The following is a 21390-nucleotide window of genomic DNA, read 5'->3' as shown; positions in this document are numbered from 1 at the left end:
GATCTTGGCTCACTGCAACCTCCGCCTCCTGGGTTCAAATGATTCTCGTGCCTCAGCCTGCTGGAGTAGCTGGAATTACAGGCGTGTGCCACCACACGCAGCTAATCTTTGTACTTTTAGTAGAAATGGGGTTTCACCATGTTGACCAGGCTGGTCTCGAACTCCTGACCTCAGGTGATCCATCCATCTCCGCCTCCCAAAGTGCTGGGATTACAGGTGCGAGCCACCAGGCCCGGCCGGAAAACGCTTTTAAATTGCCATTTAAAATAACTGATAAATAGTAAAGTTCAAATAAAAAGTAGCCACAGTTTGTAGTGCTATTAATAAACAAACATGGAGTAGATTCCAGTTAGGCCAATATTTTGAGAGTTAAGTGGGGACTGTGAAAAAGAGAATGTAGATGCTGGCTGAAACTCACTGTTTAAGAGTCAAGCCACCTCATCCCCTTTTGAAATGTGACTGGTATAAAAACAAAAAAAAATTCAACTTCTGGGCATTAAGTAGCTCAATCAAGTATATGGGTGCCTGCGATCTGACAAAAGAACCACTGTCCTATAGGGAGGTTAAACATCATCAAACTTGTGGTCTCTAGGTGGTTCACACTTTTGGAATATTCACAGTTAGCATGTGGGGTTCATAGCCTGAGGAGTGTTCTCAATAGACATCCTCTGAGTCCCTTGAATAAATGATAAGAGGGCTTTTTTGTTAGTCTGTTCTAACATAGGCATAGCTGGGAGCAGGATTTATTTCAGTGTGTTGGCAAATAATAGCTAAAAGGTAGCCTGGAACACGTACCCTCTCCGTAGGTAATTAAATCAAAATCATGTCATTCTATCTCTAGAAGGTAAACAGAAAAGTGGATTAATATATACACTAGGCCGGGCGCAGTGGCTCACGCCTGTGATCCTAACACTTTGGGAGGCTGAGGTGTGTGGATCACTTGAAGGCAGGAGTTCAAGACCAGCCGGGCTAACATGGTGAAACCCTGTCTCTACTAAAAATACAAAAATTAGCTGGGCATGGTAGCAGGTGCCCATAGTCCCAGCTTCTCGGGAGACTGAGGCACGAGAATCGCTTGAGCCCAGGAGGCAGAGGTTCCAGTGAACCACGATTGTGCCACTGCACTCCAGCCTGGGTGACAGAGCAAGACTAGGTCTCAAAAAAAAAAAAAAAAAAAAACACAAAAACACCATACACACACACACACACACACACACACACACACACATACACATACATATATTAGACTAATATCTTTTGAAGGCTTTCTTGATTTCCACCAATCAGACATAATTGCTTCTCCTTTGAATTCCTATGGCCCTTCTTTTTATTTATCAATTTGTAGATCAACATCATCTCTACTCTTTAGAGGCAGGGACCCTTTTTGTATCTTCCATAGTGCAATGGGTACTCAATAAATGGTTGTTAAATGTAAATCCCCAACTCTGAATTAACATTTTTCCTGACTTGATAGGTTTAGGGCCAAGACAAAAAGGATGATGCCTGAAGCTTTGAAGTCTAGGTGGGAATCACTTTCCTGCAATATTGAGTATTTGCAGCCTATCCCCATGGCTTCTTGCATGGTGAGATAGAAGAAGAATTTGTAGTTCATTACCCTGCCTACCTCTCTCCAACTTGTCTCCTCTCTCTGAGCTCCCCATTCTGCTCTCCCTATGTATTAGTTCTCTATTGCTATAGATCACTCTAAAACAAAATTATTATCTCTCATGGTTTCTGTGGGTCAGAAACTTGGGAGCAGGCTTGGTAGGGTGGTTCTGACTTAGAGTCTCTCATGTGGTTGCAGTCAGGTGTCCCTGGGGCTGTAGCTATCCGAACTCTTGACTGGGGCTGGAGGATTCATTTGCAAGGTAACTCACACACATGGCTAGCAGGTTGGCGCTGGCAAGTTGGTTCCTCTCCACATGGGCCTCGCCAGAGGGCTGTTTGAGTGTCCTGATGATATGGCAGCTAGCTTCCCCTAGAACTAGTAATTTATAGTGTCTTGAAGCAGAAAGTGTAATGTGTTTTATGATGCAGCTTCAGAAGTGACATATTGTTGCTTCCTCCATATTCTATTAGTTACACGAGCCATCCCTGATTTATTTGGGTGGGCGATTATACATATGTGTGAATGAATATCAGGAGTCAGGGATCACTGGGCTCGTTGAAGGCCATCTTGGAGCTGACTACCATACCTTTCACCCACTGCTGTGATTCCCCAAATGAGGATTAGTAAGCTTAGCCTTGGTTCCCTCCTCTTTCATTCCCACTGCCATTCCTAATTTAAGTCCTCATCCTGCAGTAATAATCTTCAATTTTTGTCCCCGCTTAATCCGTCTTCCAGTCTGTTCCAAGCATAGTTTTGAGTATGTTGTTTCTTTATCCGTCTTCAGTAACTAAAACGTGTGCTCCATGAGAGCAAAGACTATTGTATTAATTGTATTAATCTGTTGCTGCATAAAAATATTACCTCAAATGTAGTAGCCTAAAACAACACATATTCATTGTCTCTCAGTTTCTGTGGTTCAGGAGTCTGGTGTGGGCTGTGTAGGTCCTCTGCAACATGGCGATCAAGGTGTTGGTCAGCTTCTTATCTGACACTCAGCTGGGGAAGGATCTGCTTCCAGGCTCCTGTTGTTGGCAGCATTCAGTTCCTTGCAGATTGTTGAACTGAAGGTCTCAGTTTCTTGCTGTCTTTCTGCTGGAGGCTGCTCTCAGTTACTTGTTACGTGGCCCTCTCACAGCACATCAGCTTGCCTCTTCAGACCTAGCAGGGGAGAGTGTCCCTCAGCAAGACAGATGTGAAAATATTATATAATGTAATCATGCAAAGTCACTCATGTACATTCCATCACTTTTGCCGTATTCTAATGGTTAAAAGCAAGCCACAGGCCCTGCGCACACTCACTGGGGGGATTAGGCAAGGACGTGAATACCAGGAGGCAAGAATCCTATAGACCAGGTTAGTGTCTATCTGCCGTAACCATGTGTCTTTAGCACCCTGAGCAGGGCATGGCACAGAGTAAGTCTCATATTTGAATGAATGGGTGTACTGTGACTATTATGTTTCCAACTTCTGGCTTAAGCATTTTTCTTCACTTCTTTCTTTTCTGTTTCAGAGTTACTGATTTATTCTTGAGATTCCTCTACTTTCGTTATCTGACCTCATGGATGAACTTCAGGATGTTCAGCTCACAGAGATCAAACCACTTCTAAATGATAAGGTAAAGACTTTTCTGTTTTCACTAAAATATGGACAAGCCTTTTCTTCTGATAGTATTTCATTTTCTGTATCATCTAAATAGTAACTTAAAACATATTTAGCTTGACTTTCAATGAAAGGAATACTTTAAAAATCTATTTCTTTTTTTTTTTGAGACGGTGTCTCACTCTGTTGCCAGGCTGGAGTGCAGTGGTGCAATCTCGGCTCACTGCAACCTCTGACTCCCTGGTTCAAGCAATTCTCTTGCCTCAGCCTCCCAAGTAGCTGAGATTACAGGCACGTGTCATCACGCCCAGCTAATTTTTGTATTTTTAGTAGAGACAGGGTTTCATCATGTTGGCCAGGATGGTCTCGATCTCCTGACCTCGTGATCCTCCCGCCATGGCCTCCCAAAGTACTGGGATTACAGGTGTGAGCCACTGTGCCAGGCCAAAAAATCTATTTCTTAAGCATCTTTTTGATGTTTCCCCCCTTTTATTTCTTCCTACTTTTGTTTCCATGAGCCACGTTCAATCAGGTTATCTTTGAGATTTTTGTATTTTACAGATAGAGATGCTAAGGGAAAAAATAATGTGGCAATGTTAAGCAGAAAGTATGAGGGTGGGGCTGGGCGCAGTGGCTCACACCTGTAATCCCAGCACTTTGGGAGGCCAAGGCAGGTGGATCACTTGAGGTCAGGAGTTTGAGACCAGCCTGGACAACAAGGTGAAACCTTGTCTCTACTATAAATAGAAAAATTAGCTAGATGTGGTGGCACACACCTGTAATCCCAGCTACTCGGGAGGCTGAGGCAGGAGAATTGCTAGAACCCAGGAGGTGGAGTGGAGGTTGCAGTGAGCCAAGACTGCGCCACTGCACCCCAGTCTGGGTGACTCAGTGAGACTCTGTCTCAAAAAAAAAAAAAAAGAAAAGAAAAAAGAAGTATGAGGGTGGAGTTTGACTCAGAATCCAAGTGTCTTGACTTTCAGTTTCAATAAGGAAAATTTACCATCCATGGCTGGTGATGTACGTAGGCTGCAGTGTTCTCCCTAAAGTTTGCCAAGTCTATGATGTGGTCTTCCTGTCAATATGACATCAGGGAGGACTGGATGTCAGTATACCACATTTTTATGTTAGTGTCAGAGAACTACACAAGGAGCAGATGAGACCACAGTTGATGACCACTAGACACTGGTGTGATATGATTTACCAAAAGAAAGGTTTTGGCCAGGTGCAGTGGCTTATGCCTGTAATCCCAGCACTTTGGGAGGCCAAGGCTGACGGATCACTTGAGGTCAGGAGTTTGAGATCAGCCTCGCCAACATGGTGAAATTCCATCTCTACTAAAAATACAAAAATTAGCTGGGCGTGGTGGTGCAGGCCTGTAGTCCCAGCTACTCAGGAGGCTGAGGCAGAAGAATCACTTGAACCCGGAAGGCAGAGGTTGCAGTGAGCCGAGATCATGCCACTGCACTCCAGCCTGGGCGACAGAGCAAAACTCTGGCTCAAAAAAAAGAAAAGAAGTTTTGTTTTCTCTCTTGTTCCTTATTGTTCGGTAAATGTGCCTGAAATTCCTTCTTTTTTTTTTTTGAGACGGAGTCTCACTCTGTCACCCAGGCTGGAGTGCAATGATGCAATCTCGGCTCACTGCAAGCTCCGCCTCCCGGTTTCAAGTGATTCTTCTGCCTCAGCCTCCGGAGTGGCTGGGATTACAGGCGTGCACCTGGCTAATTTTTGTATTTTTAGTAGAGACAGGGTTTCACCATGTTGGTCAGGCTGGTCTCGAACTCCTGACCTTGTGATCTACCTGCCTTGGCCTCCTAAAGTGCTGGGATTACAGGCATGAGCCACCATGCCCAGCTGCTTGAAATTCCTTCTTTTCCACTCTATTCTTTTGGTGTATTGTCATTGTCCCCTCTTGAAATACTCTTGTAGCTTTGTGTGAGTGAGGCCATGCCATCCTTTCCTGAGGGAGTGTTGACGGAGTGTGAGGATAAAGATGGATGGGCGGAGGGGCGGGGAGGGGGTGTGCGGGTGACACCAGGGGATGATCTGTTGCTTATTACTTTTATCTGCCCACGGCAAGGCCCTTCACCTGCAGCCTCTGGAGCTGCTGACTTATTTTGTGCTTACTAATTTGCTTTTGAATCCTGCCACCCCCATTTTCATCCCTGTGACCTCTCCATTCCCACTCCCACCCCTTCTTTTATCTTTCACCAGACTTCTCTCTCCCTTGGCAAGCTGCAGGCTTTTTTTTTTTTTTTTTTGAGACGGAGTCTTGCTCTGTCACCAGGCTCGAGTGCAGTGGTGTGATCTTGGCTCACTGCAACCTCTGCCTCCCGGGTTCAAGCGATTCTCCTGCTTCAGCCTCCCAAGTAGCTGGGACTACAGGTGTGCAACACCATGCCCAGCTAATTTTTGTATTTTGACTAGAGATAGGGTTTCACCATGTTGGCCAGGATGGTCTCGATCTCTTGACCTCTTGATCCACCCGCCTCGGCCTCCAAAAGTGCTGGGATTACAGGCGTGAACTTCCACGCCCGGCCACTGCACGCTTTTTTAACCTCCATTTGGTTTCTCCTGCTGCTTCCCCTCATATTTCCAGAAAACTCTCTCCTTTAAGTACCATTTGTGTATGTGTGTATGTGAAGGGCTGTGCCAAAAATGTTGTGCCTAGGAGAGGAGGAAGGAAATAAAATCTGAGCCAGGCACACACCTATAACCTGGCTCACACCTATAATCCAAGCACTTTGGGAGGCTGATGCTGGAGGATCACCTGAAGCCAGAAGTTCAAGACCAGCCTGGGCAACAAAGGGAGATCCTGTCTACCAAAAAATTAAAAAAATGATCCAGGTGTGGTGGCAGATGCCTGTAGTCCCAGCTACTTGGGAGGCTGAGCTGCAAGGATCACTTGAGCCTGGGAGGTTGAGGCTGCAGTGAGCTGTGATTGTGCCACTGCACTCCAGCCTGGTCAACAGAGTGAGACCCTGTCTCAAAAAATAAATAAATAGAGAAAGAGGCTCTCTTTCTCTCTCCCTTCCCCTGCCATATGGGGACACAGCAAGAAGGCAGCTGTCCACAAACCAGGAAGAGATTAATCATGAGAAACTGAACCCTTCTAGAACCTTAATCTTGAACTTTGCAGCCTTCAGAACTGTGAGAAAATAAATTTCTGTTGTTTTAAGCCATCAAGTCTATGTTATTTTGTTATGACAGCCCGAGTAGACTAAGACACAAAGCAGTGTCTCACTTCCTAACATCTATCTGCTCCTCTTTGATAGGCCTGTGCTGTTCCTACCCACTTCCCACATTCCACCTTACTCCTCTCTCTCCCTGAGACGTAAGTGCTCCTGTGCCATCACTATTCATGAGAACTCTCTTGGCTCTCGCCAAGCAGGTAGATAGGCAAGAGGCCCTCTTTAGATGATGGCACCTCCAAACAAAGACTTCCACCCCGTTAGCCTCCCTCTCCCCCTCCCCAGTATGTGAATGCTTCTGTCTTTGCGCAGCAAGTGGATGGTTTTGTGTATGTAGTAAAAGGTATAATGATAATAATGCCTCTCATCCATTACTTCATTTGAACCTCCCAATAGCTTGATGAGGAAGGAGCACAGATAAATGTATTCCCACATTGCCAGTGAGTAAACGAAGGCTAGGAAAGGTGAAGTAGCTTACTCCTATTGAGTATCAAAGAATGTCTGCTGTATGGCAGGATTTCTCACTGTCGATGTTTTGGGTTGGATAATTGTTTGTTGTGGAACACTGCTCTGTGCATTGTAGAATGTTTAGCAGCATCTTTGGCCTCTACCCACTAGATGCTAATAGCACTCCCCAGTGGTGACAACCAAAAATGTCTCCAGACATTGCCAGATGTCCCTGGGAGGCAAAATTTCCTTGGTTGAGAACCACTGGTGTAGAGGAAAAGCCTTCAGATTTGCATAGAAGTAGATGGCTTGAGGGTTTTGTTGTTGTTGTTTTTGCCTGTCCTGCTATGATTTATTATCTCTTATGTGCCAAGTGCTTTACATACATTCTCTCTAATTCTCAGAATATCCCTTTGAGATAGATAGTATTATTCCTACTTCACAGATTAAAAATCCGAATGAAAGGCTGGTTTGCCCAGTAAAGAAGTGGCAAAGCAGACAGAAACCAAAGTCTTTCCTACTCTTAAAACCTGAGCTCTTTCCACTGTGTTAATCCTATAGATGTTTTGGCATCACCTTTGTGGCTTACCCCGTCTCTTTAAGGAGAAGCCTAAAAATGTGTAGTATTCCACCTTATCCTTCTGTCCATTATCCTCATAAATATACTGAAGACATTGCTGCGTCCTCCAGGCTTCAGGAAGCTAAAGGAAGACTAGAACCAACCTTTTACCGTGAAATTTGTCCTGAGATGACTTGTAAGGAGGCATTCTCAATATAGCTTTGAGCAAGGCTTATGTTGTCTCTTGTCATTTGTTGGTACTTTTCCCATTTTATTTTAGTATGCCTGTAATTTTGTCTACGGCTCAGAATTATCAAGAAGTGGATAATTTTGCCATACTTGTTTTGGCTCCAGTGATGAAAAGAAGCAACCACCAGTACTTTGTTTTGCAGGACAGAAATTGCATGGGCATATGAAATGATTTTTAAAATAGCGTTTAACTATTTTCAGAGCACTTTCACCAATAATATCTTATTTTAATCTTCCAGTCTCTTGTAAGTAGTTGAAGATATTTTAACTCTATTTTACAGATGACACTGAGAGGTTATCTGATTTGTTCAGAGCTAGTGTCTGTTAAGTTGGTGAAGCCAGGCTAGAACCTACATCTTTTGACTTTGACCTGGACCTGGGGGTCTAGGGTTCTTCCCACCATCTACTGCCTCTTGTACCTGGTTGTTCCAGGCTCCTCACCCAAAAGACCTTGTAATAAACAGGAGAGTAGACTGTTTTGCTTCATTTTCCCTGCCTTCCTCTACCTACTAGGTTCAGATACCACCGAACCCTGTGAAAGCCAAAGGCGAGGCTTGAGAAAACAAGTAGAAGGCCACACTTGGCTTCTGAAGAATTGAGGAAATAGCAGAAAGGGGAATAAATGTTTAGTAGAGAGAACAGAAAAAAGTTATATACTTTGTTTTGGTTGTTACAGTAGAAAGTGAAGTAAATCTTTTTTTTTTTTTTTTTTTTTTTGAGATGGAGTCTCGCTCTGTTGCCCAGGCTGGAGTGCAGTGGCATGATCTCAGCTCACTGCAACCTCTGCCTCCCAGGTTCAAGTGATTCTTCTGCCTCAGCCTCCCAAGTAGCTGGGATTATAGGTACCTGCCACCATGTTCAGCTAGTTTTTGTATTTTTAGTAGAGATGGGGTTTTGCCATGTTGGCCAGGCTGGTCTTGAACTCCTGACTTCAAGTGATCCGTCCGCCTCGGCCTCCCAAAGTGCTTGGGATTACAGGCATGAGCCACCGCACCCACCTGAAAGTGAGGTAAATCTTACTGCAGTTTAAGTTTTCCTTTTCTACTAATCACAACATGTAAGCAGAGGAGGGAGGAGGGTGTTAGAACTAGAGGAGGGAGAACCCTAGGAACAACATTTGTAACCTCCAGGAGAACAGAGACAGCCAAAGCGTTTGTGCCAAGGGCTTGCTCTGTTGCCCAGGCTGGAGTGCAGTGGCACAATCATGGCTTATTGCAGCCTCCTGGGCTCAAGTGATCCTCCTGCCTCAGCCTCCTGAGTAGCTCTTGCCACCATGCCTGGCTAAGTTTTGTATTTTTTTAGAGACGGAGCTTTGCCGTGTTGAAACTCTGGGGCTCAAGCCATCCACCCATCTCGGCCTCCCAAAGTGCTGGGATTACAGGCATGAGCCACTGTGCCTGGCCCCAGGATCTTTTTTTTATTTGAGACAGGGTCTCTGTCATCCAGGTTAGAGTACAGTGGCATGGCCATGGCTTGCTGCAGTCTCTACCACCTGGGTTCAAGCAATTCCCACCTACTTGGGAGGCTACCTTAGCCTCCCAAGTAGTTGGGACCACAGGTGTGCCCACCATGCCTGGCCAATTTTTAAATTATTTGTAGAGAAGAGGTCTCACTATGTTGCCCACGCTGATCTCAAACTCCTGAGCTCAAGCAATCCTCCTGCCTCGGCCTCCCAAAGTGCTGGTATTATAGGCATGAGCTACCACACCCAGCTCCAAGGTTGTTTAAAAAAAAAAAAAAAACCTAGGGGGAGAGAGAGAAAAGAAAAAACAGCTGTAATTAAAAATAGATTTATTGACATTTTCATCAAAGAATATTCATGAAGTGTGGACTAGAGTGGGTGTCCCTTAATGTACTAAGACATGATGGTTACATCTGTTGTCAGAAGTGCTCTAGACGGGACTGCAGCAAGAAATGGGTTCCGAAGCAGGTAGTGATGCCGCTGTTACAAACGAGATGACCCTCAACCAGTTACAGGAGGCAAGAGATCCACATCTTAGCCACACCTTAGCAGAGTGCCCATGGGATTTTTAGAGTGGAAATTGTACTTTTTCAGCAATCTGCAGAGGATTATCTGATTGTAGATAGTTTTATCCAAGTATCCAACCTCTTTATAAATTTCTTTATGAAGTCTGTTTCTTAGTGTATTTTGAAGGTAATGATTGCTATAGATACTTAAATATATTTTTTATATATATATATACACACACACACACACACATATAGGATTTTCATTCTTATCCCTGGATTATCAGTTTGAACAGATTTCTACTTGAAAACAATTTGCTGGGCCTGGCGCGGTGGCTCACGCCTGTAATCCCAGCACTTTGGGAAGCCAAGGCAGGCGGATCACCTGAGGTCGGGAGTTCGAGACCAGCCTTACCAACATGGAGAAACTCCGTCTCTACTAAAAATAAAAAATTAGCCGGGTGTGGTGGCATGCGCCTGTAGTCCCAGCTACTCGGGAGGCTGAGGCAGGAGAATGGCGTGAACCTGGGAGGTGGAGCTTACAATAAGCCGAGATTGCACCACTGCACTCCAGCCTGGGCGACAGAGCAAGACTCCGTCTCAAAAAAACAAACAAACAAACAAAAAAACAAAATTAGCCAGGCATGATGGCACATGCCACAGCTACTCTGGAGGCTGAAGCAGGAGAATGGCTTGAACCCAGGAGGCGGAGGTTGCTCTGAGTCGAGATCGCGCTATTGCACTCCAGCCTGGGCAACAAGAGCGAAACTCTGTCTAAAAAAAAAAAGAAGAAAATGATTTGCTGATGATTTTTTTTTTTTTTGAGTTGGAGTCTTGCTCTGTTGCCCAGGCTGGAGTGCAATGATGTGGTCTCGGCTCACTGCAACCTCTGCCTCCCCGGTTCAAGCAATTCTCCTGCCTCAGCCTCCCGAGTAGCTGGGATTATAGGTGCCCGCCACCACGCCCTGCTAATTTTTGTATTTTTAGTAGAGATGGGGTTTCACCATCTTGGCCAGGCTGGTCTCTTGGCAGGCTGGTCTCGAACTCCTGATCTCATGATCCACCTGCCTCAGCCTCTCAGAGTGCTGGGATTACAGGCATGAGCCACTGCGCACGGCCCTGCTGATGATTTTAATACACCGATTTATTATACTAGTTGATTATATGAATCTTTATTATTAAAGAAAAACTGAGTATTTTCTGAGCATATGTAACTCTTCTTGCTTGTACAATCCCCCGTCTTTGTTTCCACTTTTTGTAGGGAAGGATTATCTTTTTTGTGTATGGCTTTTTAATACAAAGTCATATTTTATTCTCTTTAACAGTTTTTTATCAGCTTATTTCTAAAAGCTTTTACTATTGCACCAACTCATTTTCTCCACTTTAGTCCCTAGCATGTCAATTACATGTAACCTTTCCTCTTTGGTATTGGTTTCTTCCTCAAATCAAGTATCTCTATTTTGAGAGGTTCATAACCTCTACAAAATGATGTTTATTGCACTCATTAAGTGTCAGGACCAGGAATAGAATGGTGAATCAGAAACGGACCTTTCCTTTAAATTCACAGAACAGGTAAATTCACCCAAAATCTCTTTCTATTGATAGTTGGTCTAAGGTCTTATCTATCTCATCTTTCAACTATCTCATCTTTCTTTACATTATGTCTGTTGCTTCTGTCTTTTGAAACTATTTATGCCTTTTGACCAGATCTCATGTTAGGAAACTACATCTCTCTTCTCCCTAGCAATGACTTGTTTTTGAAACATTTCTGCTTTTCACACCCCCCTTTTTTTTCATAATTCACTTTAATCATTGACCCGTTCCTAGTTTCTTTTTGCTTATTCTCTAAGCTTGTAACTGTGAGGCTTACTTGCTTTAATTTACCTTCTTGGGTTGCTTTATTTACCTTTTACATATGGCCACTAAGCTCCATCAGAAAACATTCCTCTTAGCTGGCTTCTACTTTGACTGCAACTTTCAGTAATAATTAATGGCTTTCCTTGATTTTTTTCCTCTTCAAATTATTCTGTTGTTTTAATTTTTTCCTTGAATCCCTTTCTGCTGCTTAAGTCTGCTTAGTATAAGAATTTCTCTGAATATGGAATTAATGGCATCTTCAAAATGGACAGAAAAAAAGAAAGCACCCATAGCCTGAAATTTCTAGAAGTTTTGTTAGAGTGGAACCATATACTGTGAACATCAGAGACAAACAAACTGAGGCAGGAGGATTGCTTGAGCCCAGAGGTCAAGGCTGCACTGAGCTATGATCATGCCACTGCAACTCCAGCCTGGGTGACAAAGCAAGACTCTGTCTCAGAAGGAAAAAGAAACAGGGCAGGTGCAGTGGCTCACGCCTGTAATCTCAACACTTTGGGAGGCCAAGGTGGGCAGATTGCTTGAGCCCAGAAGTTGGAGACCACCCTGGGCAACATGGTGAAACCCCGTCCCTATTAAAACTACAAAAATGAGCCAGTTATGGTGGCGCGTGCCTGTAATCCCAGCTACTCTGGAGGCTGTGGCAGGAGAATCGATGGAACTTGGCAGGCGGAGGTTGCAGTGAATGGAGATTATGCCACTGCACTCCAGCCTGGGCAGCAGATCAAGACTCCGTCTCAAAAAAAAAAAAAAAAAAAAAAAAAAATATATATATATATATATATATATATATATATATATAGCCGGGCATGGTGGCACATGCCAGTAGTCCCAGCTACTCAAGTGGCTGAAGCAGGAGGATCGTTTGAGCCTGGGAGGTCAATGCTGCAGTGAGTTGTGATCATGCGACTGCATTCCAGGCTGGCTGACAGAGCGAGACCCTATCTCAGGAAAAAAAAAAAAAAAGCAAAAGAAAAAGAAACAAGTCTCTAGGGAAGGGCCCCAGAAGGTACTCAGCCTTTTAGAATGCCCCCAATGAGCAGTATTGAACTTTTAATGAGTACAGAGAATAAATAATATGGCCTCAGTTAACCACAGTTGAGTGAAGGACCAGCTAATGATCCCCATTCAGAAACTCTGGAGCCAATTACTGTCAAATAGACCCAGTCATTCCCATTTTCCAGGGTGATTACTCATGAAGCTAGAAGCCATTCTTCAAGAGGGTCTGGGATCGCTCTCAAAAAAAAACAACAAAAAAACAACAACAACAAAAAACAAAAAAACAACCAGGTGCGGTGGCTCACACCTGTAATCCCCTGTAATCCCAGCACTTTGGAGACCGAGGTGGGCAGATCACGAGGTCAGGAGATCGAGACCATCCTGGCTAACATGGTGAAACCCCGTCTCTACTAAAAATACAAAAAATTAGCCAGGCGCGGTGGTGGGTGCCTGTAGTCCCAGCTGCTTGGGAGGCTGAGGCAGGAGAATGGCGTGAACCCAGGAGGCGGGGCTTGCAGTGAGCCAAGATCGTGCCACTGCAACTGCAGCCTGGGCGACAAAGCGAGACTCCGTCCCAAAAAAACAGCCAGGAAAACAAGTGCTAAATAGTCTTCACTCAGTTATTGGTACCTTTTATCTGGGAGTATAGCTAGGAACATGGGATTGAGAACACAGAGTTGTTTTTTGCTCGGTACTCAACAAATAAGACATAGCTTGAGGTTCTTGAGGGCATTGGCTTTCTGCTTTTGGCATGCCCCTTTGTGCTCATGTCAGGGACCGAGGGCTTTACAGAATGCCTCATGGTCATGGTCACATCATTGTAAGAAGGGAGAATTCATGGATACAATGACAGCTGCTTCCCAAAGAGCTCGTCAGAATTTGTGGCTCTATATTCTATGAGATTTTAATTCAATCTAGAGTGATTTTTTCTAATCTTAAAATAATCCCTAAAGGAACCTTTGGGAATTCTGTTAGATTGAAGCCCTAATATGGTCTGTTTAGGCATCATTATAAATCATTCCTTAAAAGGTTAGGTCAATCTTTACATTTTTGTATTTATTTATTTATTTATTTATTTTTTTTTTTTGAGACGGAGTCTCGCACTGTCGCCCAGGCTGGAGTGCAGTGGCGTGATCTCTGCTCACTGCAAGCTCCGCCTCCCGGGTTCACACCATTCTGCCTCAGCCTCGCGAGTAGCTGGGACTACAGGCGCCTGCCACCACGCCCGGCTATTTTTTTTTTTTTTTTTTAGTAGAGATGGGGTTTCACCGTGTTACACAGGATGGTCTTGATCTCTTGACCTCGTGATCTACCCGCCCCGGACTCCCAAAGTGCTGGGATTATACGGGTGAGCCACCACGCCTGGCCCTTATTTATTTATTTTTTTGAGATGGAGTCTTGCTCTGTTGCCCAGGCTGGAGTGCAGTGGCGCCATCTCAGCTCACTGCAACCTCTACCTCCCAGGTTCAAGTGATTCTCCTGCCTGAGCCTCCCAAGTAGATAGGACTACAGGCACGCTCCACCATGCCTGACTGACTTTTTTTTTTTTTGAGACGGAGTCTCACTCTGTAGCCCAGGCTGGAGTGCAGTGGCACGATCTCAGCTCACTGCAACCTCCGCCACCCGGGTCCCGGTTCAAGCAATTCTCCTGCCTCAGCCTCCCGAGTAGCTGGGATTACAGGCACGTGCCACCATGCCCAGCTAATTTTTGTATTTTTAGTAGAGACAGTGTTTCACCATATTGGCCAATCCTATCTTGAACTCCTGACCTCATGATCTATCCGCCTCGGCTTCCCAAAGTGCTGGGATTACAGGCATGAGCCAACGCACCTGGCCCTTTAAATCTTATATTACAAAATACTAAATTGGGTATTTTTTTAGGGTTTTCTAGACCCTTTTTTTCTAGTTTTCTAATTTCAGAAAGGGAAATACATGCTCATTGTACATCATATGAAGAAAATTATAATCACCCATAACCTCTCTCTGCAGAAGCAGCTGCTATTGTTAATGTTTTTGTCTTTTATTTGTTTATTTATTTATGAGACAGGATCTCACTTTGCACCCAGGCTGGAGTGCAGTGGTGCGATCTCGGCTCACTGCAGCCTCGACCTCCTGGGCTCAAGTGATCCTCCCACCTCAGCCCCTCAAGTAGCTGGGACTATAAGCATGCACTACCACGCTCAGCTAATTTTTTTTTTTGCATTTTTTTATAGAGATGGGATTTTGCCATGTTGCCTAGGCTGGTCTTGAACTCCTGAGCTCAAGTGATCTGCCTGCCTCAGCCTCCCAAAGTGATAGGATTATAGGCATGAGCCACTGTGCCCGGCCTTTTAGTCTTTTTTAATGCATATTTTAATGTAGCCAAGGTCAAACTGTAAAGACTATTTTGTATCCTACTTTCTTTTCCCTCTTACTAACCATACATATCTTAAGCTGGAATGCAGTAGAAGTTTTTTTTTTTTAACCCAAAATTTTAACAGAATTTCCTCAACATTTAATTTTTTTATATTGGCTTATTTGTTTTATAAATCTGTATCAAGCACCTGATTTATACCAGGCCCTGTGCTATATTTGGAGGAAGGTACAAGTTGAATCAGGAACCAGAAACTCACTGGCTGGCCATTTATATCCTACAAAAACCATCTATCCTAATCCATGAGAGGACCCTTTCTTTTGCTTCTCATAGTCTATCTGTAAATTAAACAGAATGATTTCTCTGAAGAAGTCCTCAGACATTTCTTAGGGCTAGTAGGAGCCATGGAACATTATGCTCCTTTTAATCAATAGCAACATTCCTTGGAAATGTGCTGCCCAGTCCCATCTGCACAGTATCTTAGTTGTCTTTCCATACTGTGACTGTATCAGACTTTTTGTGAATTCGGTTTCGTGTTAGGAATAATATTTTACTGTCTCTACCATTCTCTTGCCCATTCTCAGTGGCATCTGCAGTCTCTCTATGATTGGTAATCTGTTGTGACTTTACTGCCACCTTTAGAAAGTCAAGGGCTGCTCTTTCATAATGTTATTCCTTCAGAAGCTTTTGGCTTCCAGATCAGTGCTGTCCAGTAGAACTTGCTGCAGTCATGGAAATGTTCTATGTCTGTACTGCCCAAGAGTATGAGCACTTGAGATATGGCTAATGTAACTGAGAAACTGAGATTTTATTTTATTGAATTTAAACTTAAATTGTACATATGGCTAATGGCTACCGTACTGGATAGTGCAGCTCTAGATAGTCCCTCTTATGGAGTGGATAGTTTGTTTCTTTGGGTGTTTATACCACACTGGGCTGTGATTTATTTAGTTATTTACTTATTTTTTAATTTTTTTGAGACAGTTTCACTCTTGTTGCCCAGGCTGGAGTGCAATGGCATGATCTCAGCTCACTGCAACCTCCGCCTCCCTGGTTCAAGCAATTCTCCTGCCTCAGCCTCCCGAGTAGCTGGGATTACAGGCATGCACCACCACACCTGGCTAATTTTGTATTTTTAATAGAGATGGGGTTTCTCCATGTTAGTCAGGCTGGTCTCATACTTCCAACCTCAGGTGATCCGCCCGCCTTGGCCTCCCAAAGTGCAGTGCTGGGATTACAGGCGTGAGCCACCATGCCCGGCTTGGGCTGTGCTTTTTAACCTCTCTTTTGTCCAGCCAGCAGTGTAGTTGGTGGGATCCCAAAGAACTATTTCTTTTTTTCTTTTTCTTTTTTTTTTTTTTTTTTGAGACGGAGTCTCGCTCTGACACCCAGGCTGACACGCAATGGCTCAATATCGGCTCACCGCAACCTCTGCCTCCTGGGTTCAAGTGATTCTCTTGCCTCAGCCTCTCAAGTAGCTGGGATTACAGGCGCCTCCATGCCCGGCTAATTTTTGTAGTTTTTTAGTAGAGATGAGGTTTCACCATGTTGGCCAGGCTGGTCTCAAACTCCTGACCTTGGGTGATCCACTTGCCTCAGCCTCCCAAAGTGCTGGGATTACAGGCATAAGTCACCGCGCCCGGCCCTGAAGAACTATTTCTAGGAGGATCATATTGAAGGGAGATGGGACTACTCAGTATTTTTTGGGGATCAGATATCTGGAGTATCTCTGGAGGGGCAGCTTTTGGGAAGCTGTTAGGAACCTTCTAGAAGTCATTGTAGAGACAGAATAAATAGTTGTGATAAATCAGTTTCTACATAATGGGAGACTTTTTTCAGGAAGGGGGTTACACTTTGTGAAAAATCAAGTAGAAGTTTTCTTTTATTCCCAAATACATCACTTGTTACCTTTTTTTTTTCCCTTTTTTTGAAATGGAGTCTCACTCTGTTGCCCAGGCTGGAGTGCAGTGGTGCGATCTCAGCTCACTGCAACCTCCGCCTTCCAGTTTCAAGCAATTCTCCTGCCTCGGCCTCCCAAGTAGCTGGGATTACAGGTGCACACCACAACGCCCGGCTAATTTTTGTATTTTTAGTAGAGACGGGGTTTCACCATGTTGGCCAGGCTGCCCACAAACTCCTGACCTCAGGTGATCTGCCTGCCTCAGCCTCCCAAAATACTGGGATTACAGGTGTGAGCCACCGCACTCGGCCCCTTTTTTATACTCTTATGACTTGCAATTCTGGCATCTGGAATGCTGGAAAAATGCTTCTGAATTATTGCCATTGATTTTTTTTTCCTCAATCAGTCATTATTATAATATAATCCCTTTTTAGAAGCTTGGTGAATTCTCCGTCGATTTTTTGACTATGTTTGACTTTTTAAATGATTCAATGACTTGTCCTTTTTCCCTATCAGCGATTTCATAGGATGCAACAGATAGGCCAGTGTATTAAGAACCTTGTTTTGTCTTTCTTTCCCTCCTTCAGTAACACTGCCTTTCTTCTCTGTTAGATTTCAAGGCTTCCATTTCTGATCCATCCATATCTTTGTCCTCTTCCTGATCCTTTATTTAATTCCTGGTTCTGCACCTGTTCTCCTTCACCCTTCTCAGCTTTGGTCTCCAACTCCTTTCCTCCCAGGTACTTCCCTTGTGTGTTCAAGGTGTGCTTCCAGACTATGGTCCATGTTTTACCCTCTTCCTACAAATTCTCACCGCTCTCCTTAGGTAGGAAGGCAAGAAGTTACAAGCTTGCTAGAAAACTAGGCCCCTTCCCTTTATCTTCTCATAAGCCCACTAAAGCATAATCTCACCTCTGAAGATTTGGCCTTTATTAACACATGTTCATAACCCACTCTGCCTCTGAAACCTTCTGATGAGAAGTATTTCAGTTTTATGGCAACCAAGAGGCTGCACATGCACTGCTGTCACTGTGAACTGAATGTGCTGCACATGTGGGGAAACCATGTGGGGAAACTGACTGTGTTTTCTGTCTTCTGTTGACAGAATGGTACAAGAAACTTCCAGGACTTTGACTGTCAGGTAAGGACTGTACAAGCAAGAAGGAGGCTCTGTACAGGATCTCTGCAGTGTTTCCTTTCCTGTGGTGGTGGTCTTGTAGAAGTGGATCTCTCATTATAGCTAATAATGAGTCCTTAATGTTCGTTTGGTCATTGGATCAAGTTCACTTAAAATGATTTGCAATTGTTGGCCACTGGCATGGGGGCTCATACCTATAATTCCAGCACTTTGAGAGGCCAAGGCAGACAGATCACTTGAGGTCAGGAGTTTGAGACCATACCAGCCAACATGGTGAAAACTCATCCTACTAAAAATACAAAAATTAGCCAAGCGTGGTGGTGCATGCTTGTAATGCCAGCTACTCAGGAGGCTGAGGCAGGAGAATCACTTGAACTCAGGAGGCAGAGGTTCAGTGAGCCGAGATCGTGCTACTGCACTCCAGCCTGGGTCATAGAGTAAGACTCCATCTCAAAAAAAACAAAACAAAACAAAAAAACTGATTTGCTATCGTGTTCAGAAATTGCCTGCCAGGTACCTGTTTTATGATTGTAGGTTACTGAATAGAGCTGTTTCTTTGTGATTAAGATCTCTTTTCCTCACATGATATTGGAAACCTCATTTGTCATAGGTGGCAAATGGAGGGTTGCTACCTTACCTCAGGGAAGATAGGAGAAGGGCAGATGGAGGAGAGATTTCTTGACAGTAAAATCTTTCCCTAAAAGAAATCTTTCCCTAAATTGTTATGAATACAATATGCAGATTTCCCTTGGGTTTATGTTTGGAAATGCAAAATTCAACTTGACTCATTAGTGTTTTCTAAATGAAACTGTTCTTCCTGGTCTGCTTTTGCATCACCTCTGTTGCCAGTTTGAAAATCAGTAAAATGAACCAGCAGTTCTCCATCTACCTCTTTTATCTGTTGACTGGTCCTGAAAGAAATGGGACTAAGGGCCGGGCACAGTGGCTCATGCCTGTAATCTCAGCACTTTGGGAGGCTGAGGTGGGCAGATCACCTGAGGTCAAGTGTTCGAGACCAGCCTGGCCAACGCAGTGAAACCCCATCTCTACTAAAAATACAAAAATTAGCTGGACGTGATGGTGCGTGCCTGTAATCCCAGCTACTCAGGAGGCTGAGGTGGGAGAATTGCTTGAACCTGGGAGGCAGAAGTTGCAGTGAGCTAACACCACCACACTTCAGCCTGGGCAACAGAGTGGGACTCTCTGTCTCAAAAAAATAATAATAAATAAATACGAAAAAGAAAACATGGGAGTAAGAAATAAGTACATGGAAATGGAAACCTTATAAGCTGGGCAGCCTGACCCTCCCACTTTTGGGATAGATGCCATAGCAGTAACAGAAGTGACATGAAGTAGACCCAGAGGGTACTAGCAGTAAAGGAGGGTGCTGGCAACGTCCTTGCTTCCAGTATTCAGCCAACCTGTATACCCACTAGCAAATAGTTATTTTCAAATATGCGTTTTATGTTAAGTACAGTGGAATCTCTAAGCATTAGCATCAGAAGAAAGAACTATTTATAAGCAAACCAGTTATAATAATTTGAGTACCTACTGTAGGGTACCTACTAAACATACAGTATCTTCAATACTTAGAGCAATATTACAAGATGGGTTTTTTTTCTTTTCTTTTCTTTTCTTTTTTTTTTTTTTGAGACAGAGTCTTGCTCAGTCGCCCAGGCTGGAGTGCAGTGGCGTGATACCGGCTCACTGCAACCTCTGCCTCCTGGGTTCAAGCGATTCTCCTGCCTCAGCCTCCAAGTAGCTGGGATTACAGGAGCCCGCCACCACACCTGGCTAATTTTTTTTTAATTTTTAGTAGAGACAGGGTTTCACCATGTTGGTCAGGCTGGTCTCGAACCCCTGACCTCAAATGATTCGCCCACCTCAGCCTCCCAAAGTGCTGGGATTACAGGCATGAGCCACCACACCTGGCCAAGATGGTTTTTCTTGTTTCTGTTTTATAGTCAGGAAATTAAGAATTAAGTTTTATAACTTGCCATTGAGTGGTTGGGATTGAAAAACCCCATTCTTCCTGAATCCGTTGCCCATTTTTTCCCACCTGGACATGTCCAGAGGGGAAATGAAATGTAAGGAATTAATTGTCCTTAAAGCTGAGGTTCCTTGGAAGAACAGATGAGACTCACCTTGGAAGGGTCAGGCTCATAGTACAGTTACAGATTTCTGAATCTCAGTTCCAAACTCGTTTGTAATAACTATTTGGTACTTTGTATATAGAACATTATCAGCCTAGTGCTGATACAGTCATTCACTGTAGGCAATGGCTCCTTTTCTCTAAAACAATAAGTTACGTTATTTTTTAATAAACAGTGACAGTCAAGTTTGGGTTGGATTTTTTTTAATTTGACCTAACTTCAGTTATGGTTTGGATCCTAGGTTGAACCAGTAGAGCTTGATTACTGTTAATATTTGATATAATTTACCAAGAAGGAAAACATTAGAGAGAGGGTGACAGTAAAATTCAAGGTGAGGAACTCCAGAAATAGTATATGTATACATGTATACTCCTGCCCCAAAGTGTAGAAATATTAATTTTCATCAAATTCAGCACCTCCTCTGAAGTAAGAAAATTAGAATATAGTGGGGTGCGGTGGCTAACGCCTGTAATCCCAGCACTTTGGGAGGCTGAGGTCAGGAGTTCACGAGGTCAGGAGTTCGAGACCAGCCTGGCCAACATAGTGAAACCCCATCTCTACTAAAAATACAAAAATTAGCCAGGCATGGTGGTTTGCATCTGTAATCCGAGCTACTCAGGAGGCTGAGGCAGGAGAATTGCTTGAATCCAGAAGGCGGAGGCTGCAGTGAGCTGAGATCCTGCCACTGCACTCCAGCCTGGGCAACAGAGTGAGACTCCATCTCAAAGAAAAAAAGGAAAAAAAGAGAAAAAATTAGAATATAAAAGATTACATACTTGTTGCAAAATAAATGAGAAAACACCAAAAAGTAAATAAATAAAAATCACCTGCTATTTCACTAGTGTTAATATTTTGGCATATGTCATTTGAGATTTTTTTTCCATACATATATATAATTGTAGATATGAAATTGAGTTTTAGAAATATAATTATGAATCACTTTTTAATATTAAGGCTTAAAAATAGTCTGGCAAAAATTCTTGATACTTTGGGTAAAGCTTTAAAATAGTAACATGTTCTGGCCTTGTGAAATAGAACTTTTAGTTCTGTTCTGATACAAACAGAAAGGCTGGGTGCTATGGCTCATGCCTGTAATCCCAGAGCTTTGGGAGGCTAATACAGGAGAATTGCGTGAGCCCAGGAGTTTGAGACCAGCCGGAGCAACATAGGGAGACCCCCTTCTCTACAAAAAATTAAAAAATAAAAAATTAGCTGGGCATGATGGCATGCGCCTGTAGTCCCAGCACTTTGGGAGGCTGAGGCAAGCGGATTGCTTGAGCCCAGGAGTTTGAGACCAGCCTAGGCAACATAGTGAGACCCCAGTCTTTCTCTCTATATATTACACACACA

The 21390-nt window shown here is 43.8% G+C and overlaps 1 protein-coding gene across 6 annotated transcripts in view; it reads left to right on the top strand.

The window, feature by feature from the left end:
• The window catches only part of NDRG3 (NDRG family member 3), a 93652-nt gene that overhangs the window by 21229 nt on the left and 51033 nt on the right, over window positions 1-21390 (top strand). For 4 of the 6 annotated variants that reach the window (XM_034947411.3, XM_034947413.3, XM_034947415.4 and 1 more), the window contains exons 2-3: window positions 3120-3224; window positions 17855-17890. In XM_034947411.3, coding sequence (XP_034803302.1) covers window positions 3168-3224; window positions 17855-17890 — 93 coding nt within the window. In that variant the 5' untranslated portion in view covers window positions 3120-3167. The remainder of the gene's footprint in view (window positions 1-3119; window positions 3225-17854; window positions 17891-21390) is intronic. The other 2 variants (XM_034947412.3, XM_034947414.3) reach the window with 1 other exon arrangement.

This window comes from Pan paniscus, chromosome 21 (assembly GCF_029289425.2).
Source record: "Pan paniscus chromosome 21, NHGRI_mPanPan1-v2.0_pri, whole genome shotgun sequence".
In the NCBI taxonomy this organism is placed as follows: Eukaryota; Metazoa; Chordata; class Mammalia; order Primates; family Hominidae; genus Pan; species Pan paniscus.
This window is presented reverse-complemented; position numbering and strand designations above follow the sequence as displayed.